This window comes from Panthera tigris, chromosome E2 (genome assembly GCF_018350195.1).
Source record: "Panthera tigris isolate Pti1 chromosome E2, P.tigris_Pti1_mat1.1, whole genome shotgun sequence".
NCBI lineage: Eukaryota > Metazoa > Chordata > Mammalia > Carnivora > Felidae > Panthera > Panthera tigris.
The window spans coordinates 37940766-37956079 of record NC_056674.1 but is presented as its reverse complement, the minus strand read 5'-3'; the positions used below and the strand labels follow the sequence as shown (position 1 = coordinate 37956079).

Here is a 15314-nt window from a genome sequence, read left to right as displayed (position 1 = left end):
AAGAATCTTAAATAATATTTATTCTAAAAGGGTTATCTTTATATAGTGCTCCAGCCCAGCAGTACTCGTTCTTTTAAAAGACTTGGATAGTTTTGAAGTTATGACAGAGTAGTTTTTGAAGAGATTTCTTATTTTCCTTATTCCCACACATGGATTTCTGTATGATATGCTTGGCAAAATTTAGCTCTTGGCAAAGGATAATGTGTTAATTATTATCTTTTCTCTCCCTCTTTTTCTTCTTTTTTTCCTCTTTCTTTCATTCTTCCTTTCTTCCTTTCTTTCTTTCTTTCTTTCTTTCTTTCTTTTTTTTAGGTACGTCTGTCACTAATGTAACAGCTACTGATGCTGATGACCCAGTTTATGGAAACAGTGCAAAGTTGGTTTATAGTATCTTGGAAGGGCAGCCTTATTTTTCCATTGAGCCTGAGACAGGTTTGTGGCCTAAATTTTGAATTCTATTTACCATGTTATTGCTTCAGGGAAACACTTTTCTTGGGATTTGGATTATGAAATGTCATGGTTAAGTACTTCACTGCCTGTATCAATAATATTTGAATGTGTTATTCCTGTGCAATGTGTGCTACATGGCAAGCCCAACAATCATTTTGATACTGATTAAAACAAATTGCAGACCCATTATAGAATATCACCTATTTAACAGATGGCCTGGCACCATTTTTCATCCTGGGGGAAAAATGTGTTTATACATCAGGCACACTTAAATATCAGATTTAAGAATAAAGCCAGTTGCTTATTGGCTCTGTGATTCTTTGTGAGTAATACTTACAAATCTTTTTTAAGTTTCAATTCCCCTATCTATAAATTGGGTATGGAATCTATTTAATAGTGTTAGAATGAACATCAAATCAGGTAATAAATATCGACCATATAGTGCATGACATGTGGTAATCATCCAATGGGTGGGTATTATTATGTTTGCTATTAGGTTGCTTATTTATAAATCAGGATACTGATATCTACCCGTTAGAGATCTTTATGACCTACTGGTGGTGGTAGTAATAAGAGTATTGCCAGTATTCGACCCAACCAGTATCCTGAATCTGGTGGTACAGATTTTAGAAATCATTAAGTTAGTTTCAACAACAAAACAAAACTTTTATAGTACACTTAAAAATTATTAATAACAGTGTCTTTTGCATGAATTTTTATTCTGTGTCTTGTGGTTCGGTCTGCAAATTTTCCAAATTGACAAATTCAATACATAGCTATGTATAGTATAGGTATAATATATTTTCTCTGATTCATGAGTTTTCAGTATTATTGAGATAAATTTCCATGTCTTACCAGTAAGTCAATTATTAATAAATTAAAATTTTAAAGCCTCTCTTTGCTTTTTTTTTAAACTCAAAGAGTAAAATCCTCATGCATTTAAAAGTGAGAAAAAGTACAATTTATATATAAATAGGTCATGTCTTAAAATTGAATTTAGATTTAGGAACAGGAAGGAACTCTTGTAAAAGACATTAATTAGGGGCATAATTACATACTCTTCCTCAGAGAAGAGAGAAGTCTGTTATAAACTTCATCTCATTTGGGCTCCTTGATGACCCTAGGGGAAGTGTCAGAGAAGGCAGTCAGCTGAAAGAGAGAGAAAAAAAGAGGGAGGGAGGGAGGAAGGGAGGGAGGGAGAGAGAGAGAAGTCTGGAGATGTCCTGTTGGCCAAAGTCACAGTGACAGAGTTGGGAGTAAAACTGGGACTCATCCTCAGGTCCTTAATTTCAAAACCATCTTTGAACTTTACTTTCCTAGGGAATAATTATGGAACAGAGGCTTCTGTAAAACAAAACTGTGTTGATGGCTTAAGTGGAGTTGAATCGTCTTTTCCTTTGCTCCTTGACTATTTGTCCACTTGGATCGTTTTGTTCACCAGGCCCAGCATAATCCAGCAAAAATGTATTCAGCATTCACTGTGTGCCAGACATTGAATTAAATGTAAGGAGAAAAATTCACAAAGGCTAATGTCAGCCTTTGAGTATCACACAATCCATTTTGGAAGACAGATTTTTGCTTTCAACATAAATACGAGGGAGTATGGTGCTAACATTTAAATAATTCATATATCAAGAATAAATTACTATGAGGTATAGATGATAAAAGTCCCCTAGTAAGTCAGAGGATTTGGGTACTTTTAAGTCTCATTGACATCTATTGCCATTTGCTTAATCAAATGTCAGCAACATTTAATATTTACATTTTTACCCAGCATAATGAGTGTCTTTCTCAACATAGATTTATTTTAGCTTTATCGTTTCTAATTTGAAAGATACAAAATTATCTGGTTTTATATTTTAGAAAGTTTATTCAGAACCCATTGTGGGAAATAAAATGGAGAGAACGGACACTTTGAGAATGTATATAGAAGTTGCTTAATCGATATTGGTTGAGTGAAGTTGAGATTTCAAACTAAAACAGACACAATGCAGAAGGAAATAGAGGCTAAATTCAGTAATCAGTAGTCAGCCTAAGTTCTTTTGCTGCAACACAAATATGTACAAGTGAAATATAAACACTTTTGTGTGAATACCTGCATAATTACACTTAGGGGTGTTCAAATGAAAGCAGAGTGTAAGTTGTTCCCATACAAGCTAAAGTTGCTTTGTGAGTCCCTTTCTCTGTGTTTTTAAAAATATTTTTGAAACTGGTATGAATTTTTTTGAGTGTTTGTGGTAGAAAAGGGCATGTTATGCATAAATTGATTAAGAAGACTTTTTAGAACTTTTATGTCAGAAAAATAGAGAAAAAAAGGGCAAAGACCATTGAGCACTTGGGCTTTTTATTTTATAAGCAAATGGAAAGTAAATACACTTTCTGGCAACCAAAATATGTGTACCAGTTATGTCCTCTGGAAAAGACATTGAGACAGAATGAGGAGAAGAAGTGGCTTGGTGGGGAAGGGCTATGAAAGATCAAAAAAGCACTGTCTTAGTTCTGGCTGCTATAACAAAATACCTTAAACTAGGTGGCTTATAAGAAACAAATTTATTTCTCACAGTTCTTGAGGCTGGAAGTCTCAGATCAGGATGCCTGCATGGTAGCATTCCAGTGAGGGCCCACTTCAGGTTGCAGGTGGCAGACTTCTTGTATTCTTGTAAAAATAGAGCTAGCTAGCTCCCTCGTCTCTTTGTATATGAGCATTAATACAGTGATCACATTGCCTCTTTTTTTTTCTTTCTTTTTAGTTTTTTAAATGTTTATTTAGTTTTGAAAGAGGCAGAGGCAGCATGAGCTGGGGAGGGGCAGAGAGAGAGGGAGACACAGAATCCGAAGAAGGCTCCAGGCTCTGAGCTGTTAGCACAGGGCCTGACGTGGCACTTGAACTCACGAACTGTGGGATCATGACCTGAGCCGAAGTTGGCCACTTAACTGACTGAGGCACCTAGGCGCCCCTGATCGCAATGCGTCTTAAAGTCCCTGCCCCCAAATGTCATCACATTGGGGATGACATTTCAACATAAGAATTTTGGGAGGGAGATTAACATCCAGCCCATAAGAGGCCTGAAACAGGATTAGGCAGGGCAGCCCGTCATACTGCAGTGCAGATCTGATACCCATGCAAGTTAAACAGAGAGGAACAGGAAAGGCAGTGCAGATTTGACAGCATCTTGGCCAAACCCATGGGCGTCCCTGGAGCAAAAATGGCTCTTAAAAGAAACCCATAATTTACAAACATGGGTAGGCTTTAATACAGTCTGGCCATGCTCAGTCTTTGGCTCTGATGTGTCTGGGAAGAAGAGTCCTCAACTTGCAAACTAACACTAACCCTAAAGGTGCTTCAGCTGGAAGATGTCAGCTAAGTATACTCTTAGGCAAATTCTTTGTTAAAGAGAAATCCAAGCAGTGGTTCTCTGTGGCTGTCACAACATGTTGCAAACACAAAAGAGTAAATAAATTTACCCTATCAAGTCAGCAAATGTGATGTTTAAAACAGTAATGTGCAGGATTGGATGAGCACTGGGTGTTGTATGGAAACCAATTTGACAATAAATTTAATATATTAAAAAAAATAAAAATAAAAAAATAAAAAAAATAAAACAGTAATGTGCAGGATTAATATGTGCTTGGTAAATTACTTAGTCAAAACCTAATAGTAAAAGTATTAATAATTACATTTATTGAAAAAAATTGAAGGCTATGTATCAAAACCATTAAGAATGTCCACTAATTTTAGGGGCGCCATAGTGGCTTAGCCAGTTAACCATCTGATTTTGGCTGAGGTCATCTCACAACTCGTGAGTTTGGGCCCTGCGTTGGGCTCTGTGCTGACAGCTCAGAGCCTGGAGCCTGTTTCGGATTCTGTGTCTCCCTCTGTCTCTGCCCCACCCCTACTTTGTGCTAGTGTGCTCTCTATCTCTCTCTCAAAATTAAATAAACAAAAAAAAAAAAAAAAGAAAAAAAAAGGAATGTTCACTAATTTTGACCTAGGGATCTAAATTCTAGAAAAATAAAGAAATATTCAGGGATGAGCCCAAATTCATTACAAAAGACCTGTATACCCCTACAACTCTCATAGATGCCAACCCTGTACATAGTTGGTCTGTCCATGACTTCAGGAAGAGATGCAAAATAACTGAGACAGAATATGTTGGTTTAAATACCAATACACATTTCTACTGTGGAATTGTTCAGTTCCTTTTTTTTTTTTTAATGTTTCTGTATTTTTGAGAGAGAGTGTGTGGGGGGGGGGAGGGTGGGTGGCTGGGTGAGTATGAGCAGGGTGAGCAGGGAAGGGGCAGAGAGACAGGGAGACACAGAATCCAAATCAGGCTCCAGGCTCTGAGCTGTCAGCACAGAGCCCTACATGGGGTTTGAACCCATGAACGTTGAGATCGTGACTTTAGCCAAAGTCCAATGCTCATCCAACTGAGCCACCTGGGTGTTCCTTTTTTATTGTTATTATTGTTGTTAAAGAACCAGGATAGTGAAATTTGTATTTTGGTAATAATTTTGAAAAAATTGTTTCTCCTTAATTTAAAAAGAAATTTAAAGACTTAAAATGTTTAGAGCAGTATTTGATTTAGAATATAATTGACAGAGAGGGACAGAGATATCTCATATATCCTTTGCCCCACAAATGCATAGTCTTGCCCATTACCAGTATCTTTCACCAGCACAGTACACTTTTACCAAGGATAAACCTACAATGACACATAATAATCACTCAAATCCATAGTTTGCCTTCAAGTTTATTTTTGGTATTGTACATTATATAGCTCTAGACAAATATATAAGGATATATATCATTGTAAGGATATATATCAGTATAAGGATATATATTACTGTAATACCATACATATTTTCACTGCCCTAAAAATCCTCTGAGCTCTTTCTGTTCATCCCTCCCCTAATAACCCTTGGCAACTACTCATCTTTTTATTGTGTCCATAGTTTTGCTTCAGAATGTCATATAGAGTATGTAGTTTTCTTTGATTGCCTTCTTTCACTTAGTAACATGCATTTGAGTTTCCACCATGTCTTTTCATGACTTGATCACTCATTTTTAAAAGTTTAGTATTTTTATTTTTTACCATTTAATTTATTTTTTTTAAATTTACATCCAAGTTAGTTAGCATATAGTGCAACAATGATTTCAGGAGTAGAATCCTTAATGCCCCTTACCCATTTAGCTCATCCCCCTCCTACAACCCCTCCAGTAACACTCTGCTTTTCACCATATTTGAGAGCCTGTTATATATTGTCCCCCTCCCTGTTTTTATTTTATTTTTGCTTTCCTTCCCTTATGTTCATCTGTTTTGTATCTTAAAGGCCTCAGATGAGTGAAGTTATATGATATTTGTCTTTCTCTGACTAATTTTGCTTAGCATAATACCCTCCAGTTCCATCTACTGTTGGATTGGTAAGTTGCAAATGGCAAGATTTCATTATTTTTGATTGCCATCGATCACTCATTTTTTTAAGAGTTAAATAATATTCCTTCTCTGGGTAGATCACAGTGTATTTATCCATTCATTGGCTCTCAGACTTCTGAGTCCTTCCATGTTTTGCAAATTATGAATTAAGCTGCTTTAAACATCGATGTGCAGGTTTTCATGATGATGTAAGCTTTCAACTCCTTGGAGTAAATACCACAGAGTGCAATTGCAGAATTGTCTGGTGAGAGCATATTTAATTTTGTAAGAAACCTCCACATTGTCTCCTAAAGTGTCTGTACCATTTTGCATTCCAGCCAGTATGAGTGCAAGTTCCTGTTGCTGCCATTTCCTCACCTAAATTTGATATTGCCAGTGTTCCAGATTTGGGCCATTATAATAGATGTGTAGTGGTATTTCATTACTTTAATTTACATTTCCCTGAAGACATGTGATGTGGTAAATCTTTTTGTAAGTGTATTTGACACCTCTATGTGTTCTTTTGGTGTCTGTTAAGGTCTTTGACATATATTTTGAAATTTTTAAATTAAAAAAAATTTTTTAACGTTTATTTATTTTTGAGACAGAGAAAGAGAGAGAGCATGAACGGGGGAGGGTCAGAGAGAGAGGGAGACACAGAATCTGAAAGAGGCTCCAGGCTCTGAGCTGTCAGCACAGAGCCCGACACGGAGCTTGAACTCACAGACCTGAGATCATGACCGGAGCAGAAGTCAGACGCCCAACTGACTGAGCCACCCAGGCACCCCCGTCTTTGACATATATTTTTAAAAGCTAGTCCCTTTGTTTTCTTATTGTTTAGTTTTAAGAGTTATTTGTGTATTTTAGATAGCAGTCCTTTATCAGATATGTTTTTTGCAAACATATCCAAATTTGTGACTTGCCTTTCATTCAGTGAAATACAGTACCTTTTACAGACCAGGGATTTTAAGTTTTAATCAAGTCTAGCTTACCACTTCTTTCTTGGTTTGTGCCTCTGGTGTTATATCTAAAAAGTCATGGTCGGGGCGCCTGGGTGGCTCAGTCGGTTAAGCGTCCGACTTCGGCTCAGGTCATGATCTCACGGTTCATGAGTTCAAGCCCCGCGTCAGGCTCTGTGCTGATGGCTCAGAGCCTGGAGCCTGTTTCAGATTCTGTGTCTCCCTCTCTCTCTGACCCTCCCCCGTTCATGCTCTGTCTCTCTCTGTCTCAAAAATAAATAAACGTTAAAAAAAAAAAAGTCATGGTCATATGCAAGGTCATCTAGATTTTCTCCTATTGTCTAGGAGTTTTATAGTTTTGTGTTTTACATTTAGGACTGTGATCCATTTTGAGTTAATATTTGTGAAGGGTGTAAGGTCTGTATTTGGATTCTGTTTTGTTTTTGCATGTGGCTATCCAGCATCATTTGTTGAAGAGATTATCTCTGCTCCACTGCATTGCCTTTGCTCCTTTGTCAAAGTTGAGTTGATGTTGTTTATGTAATCCCATTATGGGCTTTCTATTCTATTTTGTTGACCTATTTGTCTGTCCTGTCACCTATACCACACTGTCTTGATTACGGCAGCTCTGTGGTAAGTCTTGAAGTCAGGAAGCATCAGTCTTTCTAATTTGTTCTCCCTTACTATTTTGTTGGCTGTTCTGGGTCTTTTACCTCTCTATATAAACTTCAGAATCAGTTTGTTGATATCCATAAAATAATTTGCTGATATTTTGATTAGTATTGCATTGAATCTCTACATCAAGCTAGGAAGAACTGACATCCAGATGTTTCTGAGTCTTTCTGTTGATGAACATGGAATATCTTTCCATTTTTTAGTTATTCTTTTATTTCATTCATTGGAAGTTTGCTGTTTTTCCTCATATAGATCTTGTACATATTTGTTGGGTTTATATTTAAGTACTTTAGTTTTGGGGGTGCTAACATAAAACGTATGGTGTTTTTAATTTCACATTTATTGTTTTTATATAGGAAAACATTGGCTTTGTATCCTGCAGCCTTGCTCTAGTTTATTATGAGTTCCCGAAGGTTTTGTTGTTTTTATTTCTGTCGATTCTTTTGGACTTTCTGCATAGATGATCATGCCATATGTGAACAATGAACATTTTATGTCTTCTTTCCCAATCTGTGTATCTTTTATTCCTTTCCTTGTCTTATTGTATTAGTAAGGACTTACCAGCATGATGTTGAAAAGAAGTGGTGAGAAGGAACATCCTTGTCTTGGACCTGATTTTAGTAGGAAATCTTCAAGGTTTTCACCTTTATGTATGCTATTAGTTGTAGGGTTTTTGCAGATAGTCTTTACTGAGTTGAAAAGTTCCCTTATGTTCCTATTTTACTAAGAGTTTTAAATCATGAATGAGAGTTAGATTTTGTCAAATACTGTTTCTTCACCTACTGATATGATCATCTGATTGTTCTTTTTTTAATCTGTTGATGTGATAGATTTTATTAATTGATCTTTGGGTATTGACTCAGTTTGGCATATCTTGGATAAATCTCATTTGGCCATGACATATAACTCATACTACTTTGGATTCAATTTATTAATATTTTGCTGAAGATTTTGTATCTATGTTTTTTATAGATATTTGTTTATAGTTATCATTTCTTAGAATGTCATATGATTTTGGTATTAGGGTAGTGGTGGCCTCATAGAATGAATTAAGAAGTATTTCCTCTGCTTCTGTCCTCTGGAAGAGATTGTAGAGAATTACTATAATTTCGTTATTAAGCGTTTAGTAGAATTAGAATAACCCGCAAACACATCTGGGCCTGTCCTCAGTTCATTTTTATATCAGGATTCTGGCCTTACCAGCAAGACCCAGACTTGTAGCTATAATCAGTATTGTGACAGTGAGCATCCTCTCAGCAGGCTATGGGACTTGAACATATTTATGAAATTTATAAAGAAGATTTCCCATTGGCAACTGTTATCAAGTTATTGATACTAGAGTATTTTTAATAATAATAAAAAAAACAGAGCACAGGAGACAAAAAATCCCCTATGTGTCTTATTTTATCCTCACAAGAATGCTAAGAACAGAACTCTGGACTTTGGAAAAGAGAAGTTCTGCTATCCCCTTATTTGTTACATACAATTTAATGGAATTATTTTCTGTTGCCATAACACCTCAATCTCTCTACCTCAGGGAGCACTCCTTCTCTTGTTTCAGGAATAAATTTGAGATTACAGAAAGATTTGCCATTTGTTTTGCTTTTTATATTATTTCAGCTTATAATCAGTAATTATCTTACATATTGATTTTTTTTTTTTTTATATTTTGAAGTTAGTTCTAATGCTAGAATGTATAATCCATGAAGGAATGGAGCTTGCCAGATTTGTTCCTTATACGTCCCTATGCCCAGCAGAATGTATGGCACCTAGAAGTCCTTCAGCAAGGATTTTAAATAGGAAGACAAGGAAAAGAAAAGCAAAGGATGGATGGAATGGGGTAGAAGGCAGGAATGGATTAATAGAAAGAGAAAAGCTTGCTATAACTCATAGAGAAGATGTGTGATAAACCAGGTAGGGAATGCAGCTTGGTTTTTAGTCTATATTCCTTCTATTTGTTCCTATGGTGGGAGTAGCCCTACTGTAACCCCAGATGTAGTTTTGTTGTGGTTGTTGTTGAGATTCACTTAGAGCTAAAATTCATGCCATTTCCAAGTCTCATACCATGTCCTAAGTGTCTAGCCAACACAGTGCTATTCTTGTACTTGCAAAAATGAGCCTTGAGACTGTGATAAACTCTTGCTCAGATTTAATTCAAGATCACATGTTGAGATAGAAAAGGGCCATCACACAAGGAAGGAATGGTTATTAATATATTCTCTTATTCGAGAGGTCACTGTGATAATAATGATAACAACAACAACAACAACAACAACAACATGCAAAGGAAAGTATTGGTGTGTTTCCAGTTTTCTGGGTGGACAGAGCAATAAGCCAGACTGTAGAGGGAATAATTTCTGTCTCCATGCTACAAATGACAGAATTATATTTCAGAGAGAAAGGTAAAATGCTTTCCACATCTATCAATAAAATTCCCTGTCAAATTATAACAAAAACAGGAAGAATGACAAGAATATAAACCAAAAGTCTTCTTTATTGAACACCTATTATGTTCTTGGCATTGTGCTAAATGGGTTTGCATGCATTATCAAATTTATTTTAATTTATTGCACACAGTATTTTGAGATAGTTTCTCATGTCATCTCAGTTTTACTTATGAGAGAATGGAATGAGGGTTAAAATTGATATTTTTTTACACAAGGAGCTTGAAGAAAGATTCTAAGTCAGTCTGTCTGATATCAGTCTCCAGTTTTTCAACAGTCTCCTATATTCCCATATGACTTCCAAGCAGTGTAGCTGAGCCCTAGGGCTATCATTGGTGTAGAGGAAAGGGACCTATAGAACTTGCAAAGTCCAGATATACTTCATACCTAGACATAGGAGGCAGTTCGGTGTCAAAGAAGATGTAAGCAGTAGTAATTGTAAAATGAATTATCATTTTTTATGAATAGCTTCAAAAGGCTGAAAATAGCTTATTTGTATTCTATAAGTACCTTCTTTTTTTGTTTTCCCCTTCATGCTACCCTCAATACCATATGTTTGCTTACAACATTGTGAGCAAAGACAGGGAGAAATGTGGCATCTATTTAAAAAGCACCAGTTTAAGGACAGCAGTGAGAAAACAGCTGCAGTCTATCCTAAGTGATTGAAGATGGAAAGTCTAAATGAAATGCAAGGCAAGTGAATGATAAATGCTTAATTATCCACAGAAACCAAGGTAAAGTTGCAGGACAGTTTAAATGTTGCTCTAGGCAAGAAAGAGTGTGAAAAATGACCTGCTTAAAAATAAGCTAACTTAAATCATTGACCTTTTTTTTTTGAAACTCAGAACATCGTTATTCGTTGGATACAAATAACATTTGTCTCAGTAGAACTTGTAAAAAATGCGCTAAGGAAAAAAATACTCTTTGGGAAAAAAAAATCCATGTAATGAATGGTTCTCTTTTAGAAAAATCAAGATAACACATGGAGTCTTTATGAAATGCCTTCATGGAATTGAGTCATTTTTATGCATTCTGAGTCAAAGTGATAAATTGCAAACACACGGGGTCTCTTTTTAAAACATCAGGATTGGGTGGATTATCATTTTCATTGCCAAAGGGACCAGCCAAAGAATGTTCTTAGTGCAGATCTTTGAGAAGAAATATTCAGATAAATTCAGGCAGACCAGCAATGCTAAGATATAAGTGAGAATGTCTTTGTAATTCACATCAATCAATATTTACTGTCAACACTCTGATAGGTCATGTTCTGGGCATCAAGAGTGCAATGTTGTGTATGGTAAATCCTAAAAAGAGATGTATATCGACAACTTCAGTGGTGTGATAACATAGAACACGTGCCAGAATTCATGATACAGGGATGGAGCAAAATGCCACCTAAGCAAACGGTAGAAAGAGAAGAACAAGGGAACCTTTTAAAAGGCTGTGTTCTGAGAAAATGGTGGCACTTTAACCAGTGATTAATAGGGTAAACTGTTAAATAAAGCCTTACAGCAAGAGGAAATCAAAGGTATATGTGGTCACGGGAAAAAAAAATTGGATACTGAGAAATTAAATAGTTTTCACTTAGAGGTATCAGAAGTTTTTTTTGTTTTTGTTTTGTTTTTCCCTTAAGAGATTGTTCTGTATGAAATAAATTTATACCAGAATTTAAAAATCCAAGCTCCCACTAATTTTCTGCATGATTTTGCACGAGTACCATCACCTCTTGGGACTAAATATCCAATATTAAAAAACACTGATATCATTGCCATTTCCAGCATCCATAATATTGGGGTTAAGGAAGCACATATTCCATACTTTGCTTTTGATCTCTGCAAACTGAGAGTTCCTTTAATATTATTAATTTTTATTTTTATTGAATCAAGAAAAATGATTTTGGGTAGGATATCTCCAGTTACAGCAACCCAAAGATTTTGTTTGCGTTAATGGTAGATAGAAAAGTATTTCTGCAATGAAATTGAAGAACTACTATTTCTATTGAAACTACTGGATTTGGAGTGGAAAGTTTGACTGAAAGGTAAGAATGCCATGGAAATGAGGAAGGTGGCATTTCCAATTGCCTAAGGAAGTTACATCATAGGGGATAAAAACCCTTTCCTACATGCTGGCCAAAAGCTGAGGCATCTCCACCTATCACACAGCTGACTTGCTTTTAAAAATTACAGAATACTCTACATCAGGTCTTCCTATGAAGTGGGTAGCTAGTAATGGGGAAGGGACGGGGATGGCTTCTTATATAACATGTGGAGTCTCTTTTAAGTCTCCTGGAAGGAAGGACAGGGGCTCTCCATGAAGAAGTCAGGCTTGAAGTCAATAGACAGGAGGATTTGGAAGGGAGCCAAAGAGTAATTTTCTCACCTGTGAGGATATCCTCCTGTTGTATTCTTCATCCTATTTGTGTTTCCTTAATAGTGAAGTTCATCGATTTCTATAATTTTACAGGAAAGAATACAAGCAGAGAGACATACTTTTCAAACATAATGGCGCACGCATGCGTGTGCGTGCACACACACACACACACACACACACACAGTCACACATATGTTCAGAGCAACTAAACAGGGGAGGAAAGTATCAGTGTGTGAGTTTGCTTGTTTTAGGCCAAATGGGAAGATAGAGAAGAACAGTTGCCTTTTTTATGTTGCTTATATTTCAGGTAGAAGAGCCAGCAGTGGATATTGAGTAAAAATCGTAGGCATTAACAAACTATGTGCCAGTGTCTTTATTTCTTATTTAATTCATATATCATGTAAAGTAGCTATTTTAAGATAAATTCTTAGAAGATGAGGATTATGAGGATCTTTGAGGTTTAATGATACGACAAAGTCAAACAGGTAACAAGTGTTTGGTACATATAGATCACAATAAATATTTGTGGAACTAATGAATGAATGAATAATTTAATGAATGAGTAATGAGAATCTAAAGCATGTAATTCTACCTGTACCTAAGTCTAAACTCCACTGTGTTGATGATAATGATGACAAAATTTAATTTTAAATATCTAATAGATCATTATCCTAATCTACTCAACGTTTATAGATAGTATTCCCAACAAATTCTACCCCTCCCCAGTTTTGCTGATGATTAAATCCTCATATCCCCAATGAGCATGACAGCTGTCTGCATGCACACACTAACTTAACAATCATTTATTTTCTTGCTTGGAATCTCCTATGGGAGGTGAAGTAGGTTGAGTAAGTTTTGTGGTCAGATTAATTGCTTTATGATTACTAAAAACAATGTCTCTACCCCAAGAACATAGAATAATTAAATATATTTGGGTAAATAAAAATAGTGTCACTTACACCTTTGGACAAACACTTTTTAAGTCCAGAGGGAGCTGTCCAGTGCTGACTGTAACTGAGGTTGAAAAGATGAATTTTTAGAGAAACCAAGGTCTTTAGATGTGCACAGTGAACAGAAAGACTATGAACCACCCAGACTCCTCAACTGTCACACTGGGGTGCTTTGGGATGGATTTAAGTGGAAGCAAAAGCAAATACTTATTCGCAATGACATCCATTCAACCTGAGCAGACCAGCTAGGATCAAGGATTTTTTCCAGCTTACTATGTATCATGTCCCTGCAGAATTAAACTGTAATTTCTATCTCTATGGTGATATTCTTTCTCTCCTTTGAAATATAGCTTTGAGTTTTATTTGGACTAGTTCAAAATGACTTCATGAAGAAGGACAAAACTGTATTTGCATTGATTTTATGGGAAAACATGGTTTATCTAAGAATGTCAAAGATTAATCAGTATCCAAGATACGTACATTTTGACAACTCTTACATCAAAAATGCATATGTATAATATCTGGTGTTTTTTGTGTTAGTATAGCAGGTTTTATATAGTTGGAGGATATAATTCTACCCTCCATCCTTTAGGTCTAACTCCATAACCCAGCATTTAAGATTACCTAAAATTATACTAAACATATCATGGAAATTCAATAATTGTTTTTAAATATTGTGGTAAGTCTGACTTTAGATATACCTCCCCCAAAAAGAATTATCTAATGTTCAAATTTCCTTGTCTGGAAAACAGAGTTAAACATCATAAAATTTTGTCTATGACTGTATATGTAATTATTGGAAGCTCAGAGAGGGGATTAGTTAATATTGGACACCCCTCTCACTTAAGGTAAAAGTAGTCTCTGTGATAGGTTCTGATGTGTGAATAGGAATTCACTAAGTGGCTGTAGGAGGAGAAATGCACAAATACTTCATCTGTTTCCTTGTAAGTCATATTCCAGAAACATCTCTGTGAAATTATTTCCTCTGGGCTAAAACATGAAATATCATAATTTTTTTTGAGAAAGAGAGTTAAAAAAGGAAAAATTTCTTTTTTTTCCACTGTATGAAGTTTATTGTCAAATTGGTTTCCATACAACACCCAGTGCTCATCCCAAAAGGTGCCCTCCTCAATACCCATCACCCACCCTCCCCTCCCTCCCACCCCCCATCAACCCTCAGTTTGTTCTTAGTTTTTATTTAAGAGTCTCCTATTCTTTGGCTCTCTTCCACTCTAACCTCTTTTTTTTTTTTTTTCCTTCCCCTCCCAGTGGGTCTCTGTTAAGTTTCTCAGGATCCACCTAAGAGTGAAACCATATGGTATCTCTCTTTCTCTGTATGGTTTATTTCACTTAGCATAACACTCTCCAGTTCCATCCATGTTGCTACAAAGGGCCATATTTCATTCTTTCTCATTGCCGCGTAGTACTCCATTGTGTATATAAACCACAATTTTTTTTATCCAATCATCAGTTGATGGACATCTAGGCTCCTTCCATAATTTGGCTATTGTTGAGAGTGCTGCTATAAACATTGGGGTACAAGTGTCCCTATGCATCAGTACTCCTGTATCCCTTGGATAAATTCCTAGCAGTGCTATTGCTGGGTCATAGGGTAGGTCCATTTTTAATTTTTTGAGGAACCTCCACACTGTTTTCCAGAGTGGCTGCACCAATTTGCATTCCCACCAACAGTGCAAGAGGGTTCCCGTTTCTCCACATCCTCTCCAGCATCTATAGTTTCCTGATTTGTTCATTTTGGCCACTCTGACTGGTGTGAGGTGATATCTGAGTGTGGTTTTGATTTGTATTTCCCTGATGAGGAACGATGTTGAGCATCTTTTCATGTGCCTGTTGGCCATCCGGATGTCTTCTTTAGAGAAGTGTCTATTCATGTTTTCTGCCCATTTCTTCACTGGGTTATTTATTTTTTGGGTGTGGAGTTTGGTGAGCTCTTTATAGATTTTGGATACTAGCCCAAAAAAGGAAGAATTTCAGCCGTAAGTGTGGGGATCTTGTCTAATACTCACCATACACCCTAGTGCCTGGCAC

General features: G+C 36.2%; 1 protein-coding gene across 3 annotated transcripts in view; it reads left to right on the top strand.

The window, feature by feature from the left end:
* The window catches only part of CDH8 (cadherin 8), a 518426-nt gene that overhangs the window by 314889 nt on the left and 188223 nt on the right, over positions 1 to 15314 (top strand). For all 3 annotated transcript variants that reach the window (XM_042970108.1, XM_042970109.1, XM_015541187.2), the window contains one exon: positions 313 to 432. In XM_042970108.1, the coding sequence (XP_042826042.1) occupies positions 313 to 432 (120 nt within the window). The remainder of the gene's footprint in view (positions 1 to 312; positions 433 to 15314) is intronic.